Consider the following 3,904-nt stretch of genomic DNA (forward strand, 5'->3'; position numbering starts at 1 on the left):
ATAACATCATTGTGTTCAGGGCATTTTGCTTGCGTTATGTCAGCAATCCTTACGATAAAGTCAGCATCGTTCTCCGTATAAACAGCAAATGGCTAAATTGCAGTTAATGCCACGCGGGTTATAACAGCTTTAACTTCAGTCCAACCATTTGCTGTTCATATGGGGAATGATGTTTTCATCTTGTGTGAATTCCCAATTTTTGCTCTGTAAAAATTGACACCAGGGGAGATTAGGGTGATGATCCACCGTTTGAGTGTCCCCATTTTCCAAGGGGCAGTCCCGGATTTACAGGCGTTGTCCTAGTTTCTGATTTGATCCCAGAATGCCCTGCTTTCCCATAGGATGCCCCTATTTTCGTTGGAGAAATGTTGGAGGGTATGGAATAAGATGTCCCTATTTTCAATGGAGAAATGTTGGAGGGTATGGAATAAGATGTCCCTATTTTCGTTGGAGAAATGTTGGAGGGTATGGAATAGGATGTCCCTATTTTCATCGGAGAAATGTTGGAGGGAATAAAACAGGGAGTGAGCAATATCAAAAGAATAAAAAAAGCTTGCATCATCTGGAAGCGCCAAGAGGGTGCAGAAAGGCTGCGATCCTGCACATGCACGCTTCCCGGGGGAACAAGCGCTGCTGCTGAATTGGGAGAGGTTCGCTTATCTGCACAAAAAAACCTTTCTTGCAACCCCTTCTTTGCAGCCCCCAGCGCGCAAGCAACGCTTCGCCTCTTGGAAGCGCGGGCTCAGCAGGCGGGAGGGGCGGGGCCAGGGACCCATTCGAATCTCGCTTCCCACGCTCCCCATTGGCCGAGCTCGCAGGGCGGGCGCGCGCATGAGGGAGGAAGCCGGGCGCGCGCCGGAGGCTAGACAGGGGTGGGCGGAGCCGGGCAACCGCCCGCTGCTCTGATTGGCTCCGGCGCAATGCGCTGCGTTCTCAAAACCGCGCGCTCCGGGCTGGGCTGCCTTCAATCGGCCGCGGGATGGAGCGCGGCGGATGTTGAGGTTCTGCTGGCTGCTCCTCCGACGGAGACGCGCAGTGTGTTTTGCGCGGACAGTGCGTTTTTGCTCCCGCTTGCGTTCGCTTTGGGCAGCGAGCGGCTCGCCGCGCCGCCCCTCCTGGCCCTGCGCGCCGGGCCGGGGGCATCCCGTCGGGCATGGATTGCAAGCTGGAGGCGCAGCGCATCGTCAGCATCTCGCTGGGCAAGATGTACGGCGCGCGGGGCCAGCGCGGCGGCGTCAAGCTGCACCGGAACCTCCTGGTCTCGCTCGTCTTGCGCAGCGCCCGGCAGGTCTACCTGAGCGAGTTGGATGGCGCGCAGGCGGCGCCTTTCCCGGCTGCTGCTCCGGGGCCGATGGCGCCTGGTGCGGATCCGCTCCGAGGAGGAGGACCACCTTCGAGGCTTCCCGTCTTTCCTCCCTCGCCTCCGTTTTTCCTGCAGCCGGCGGCGCTGCCTTCGGAGCGCAGGGCTCCCCCGTCGCCGCGGAACCTCGCGCCGGATTGGGATGCTAATCGGCTGGCGCGGCGCTGCTGCGGCGGCTGCTCTTCTCCGACGCCGGATGCCGGCAAGCAGCCAGCCGAGGCTCCCTCTCCGCCCTGCTGCCCCAGGAAGCGGGGCGCCGCTGCGCAACGAGGCGAGGGCGCGCCGTCGGGGAGCTCCCCGCTGAAGAAGCCGCGCAGGGAGCGGGAGCCGCAGAACCCCAGGCACCGCGACGGCGGCGACCTGGAGACGGGCAACGTGGCCAGCCTCATCAGTATCTTCGGCTCCAGCTTCTCGGGACTGCTCGGCAAAAAGCCCTCGGGCTCCGGGCGGCGCCGGCGGCGGAGGGAAGACGAGGAAGACGACGACAAGGACGAGGCGTCGGCCGGAGCAGCAGCGGACGCCGAGCCGGGGCCGATCTGCTGCGACGAGTCCATGCTGCGCAACCTCAACCCTTGGAGCACGGCCATCGTGGCTTTCTGAACTTGCCTATTTTCCCCCGGTTGCATATTATTGGGACCACGGGTTGGGGGGGGCGGAAGAGGGGGGGGGCTGCACGTTGATCCGGGTTTGCTTCGGATTTAAAGCGTCCCGGCTGCTTTCGACGAGAAGCCCCTTCCGTGCGCCACCCGTTCTTTTTCCACGGAGGGATGCGGGCGCGACTGGACCAGGGCAGTATCCGGCGTTTAAAACTTTGGACGGGGTGGGCTGGAGGGATGGTTTCTCCTCCGTCCCCCCCGGCTGTGATTTTGCAGTCTGCGTGGAAGCAGCTCAGCGTTTTCCTGCCCTCCCTCCCTCCCCTCTATCCATCCATCCATCCTCCGGTCAAAGCGGTTCTGAAGGTCATACCCTTGCCTTGTTTTTGTGCCGCGCAGAGCATGTTCTTCCGAGCAACCCTTGGAAAGTTTGCTGTAAGATTAGGGGTTTTTTTGTGGGGGGAGGATAAGCCCCTAAAGCACTAGGCTTGAAGGGCTGAGAAGGTGTGTTGGAACTGTGTTTGCAGACCTCTCCAGAGACGCTTCCCTGGGGCGATTACTTCCAGCCTTTGTTTTATAAAGGTTATGGGAGAGAGGACCTCTGGGGACACTTTGTACAATATTCTTCCTCCAGTTGATGTGTTTTTGTATGGCAATTGTAAACTTCTGGCGTGTGCAACACGTATTAAATATTTTGACATTGTTTAAGCTGCACTTGTGTTTCTGCCGTCTCTGGGCTGGGGAGGGCATGGGTGCTAATTTCTCTTCCCCCTTCAAATTGTGGGGCAGCAGTTGGTCGCTTCTTGAACCGCCCTGAGACCTCCGGGTATAGGGCGGTATATAAATTCAATAAATAATAATGATAATAAAATGATGCAGCAGGCATAGCACTGATCTGGGTTATAGCAACTAGGGATATAGAGGAAAAAACAGGTTGGAGGCGAAGGAAGCAAATGTCCTTCCTTTGGCTGACTTATGTGGGGTTTGTCTCAGAACATCTTCTTGATGCCATTAGACTGTCTGCACAAACCACACAGACTACAAGCATAAGAGATGGAAATAACAAACACCGGCATTTCTGCTGGGAAAGAGTCGTTCAAAGCTGAGACACGCATTCACAATTCTTGAAAAAGAGTGGTGCTATCCTGTGATGGCAGCGCTTAAATGTTTTAAAGGGCTCAGCTGATCTTAGATGTGGATGTCTGCTGAGAGCACGGCAAAGTGGTTCGAAACACTGGGCAGTTGGTGGTGGTGCCCTTTGTTCGTGACACGGGCAGATTTCATCCAAAAGGCTCTTGTAACATTATCCCAGAAGAACAAATGGCCGCATGGGAGTTGTACTCCAGTTACTGAGGGCTTTCTTTGGATATTCCCATTGAATGAGGAACAATGGGTGGTCCTTAGGAAGATGGGCGTGGAATGCTGTCCCTAAAGAGGATCAGCTGGTACCCACTTTAGTCTTGCATTGTCACTATGCATTGCTAGGATTAGCCTAGTTTTACCCTGAATTTATTATCTTTTATGGTTTATGTTAGTCTTTCTCTCTCTGCCCCCCGCCCCCAGTAAACTGTCTTGTAAACCATTGGTGGGGTAGTACATACATATGTTTTGGAGCAGTGATATTTACATATTTTAAATAGAGTACAGTGGTGCCTCGCAAGATGAAAAGAATCCGTTCTGTGATTCTCTTCGTCTAGCGGTTTTTTTGTCTTGCGAAGCAAGCCCATTGACGGATTAGCGCTTTTAGGGGCTTTTAGCGGCTTATCTGCTGATCAGATCAGCTGATAAGCGGCTTAGCGGCTTAGAAAAAGGGGGGGAGGGGGGAAAAACCCAGCAGGAACTCCCAAGACATTGTCGTCTTGCGAAGCAAGCCCATAGGAAATTTGTTTTGCAAAGCACCTCCAAAACGGAAAACTCTTTCGTCTAGCGAGTTTTCCGTCTTGCGAGGCAT

The 3,904-nt window shown here is 55.1% G+C and overlaps 1 protein-coding gene across 1 annotated transcript; it reads left to right on the top strand.

The window, feature by feature from the left end:
* The first annotated feature begins 964 nt into the window (after positions 1 to 964).
* On the top strand, positions 965 to 2,656 carry IER5 (immediate early response 5). Its single transcript, XM_082227529.1, has one exon. It carries the CDS (start codon positions 1,154 to 1,156, stop codon positions 1,958 to 1,960), a length of 807 nt encoding a protein of 268 aa, XP_082083655.1. The 5' UTR covers positions 965 to 1,153; the 3' UTR covers positions 1,961 to 2,656.
* The last annotated feature ends 1,248 nt before the right edge of the window (positions 2,657 to 3,904 follow it).

This window comes from Podarcis vaucheri (assembly GCF_965113315.1).
Source record: "Podarcis vaucheri genome assembly, chromosome: 6".
Lineage (NCBI taxonomy): Eukaryota > Metazoa > Chordata > Lepidosauria > Squamata > Lacertidae > Podarcis > Podarcis vaucheri.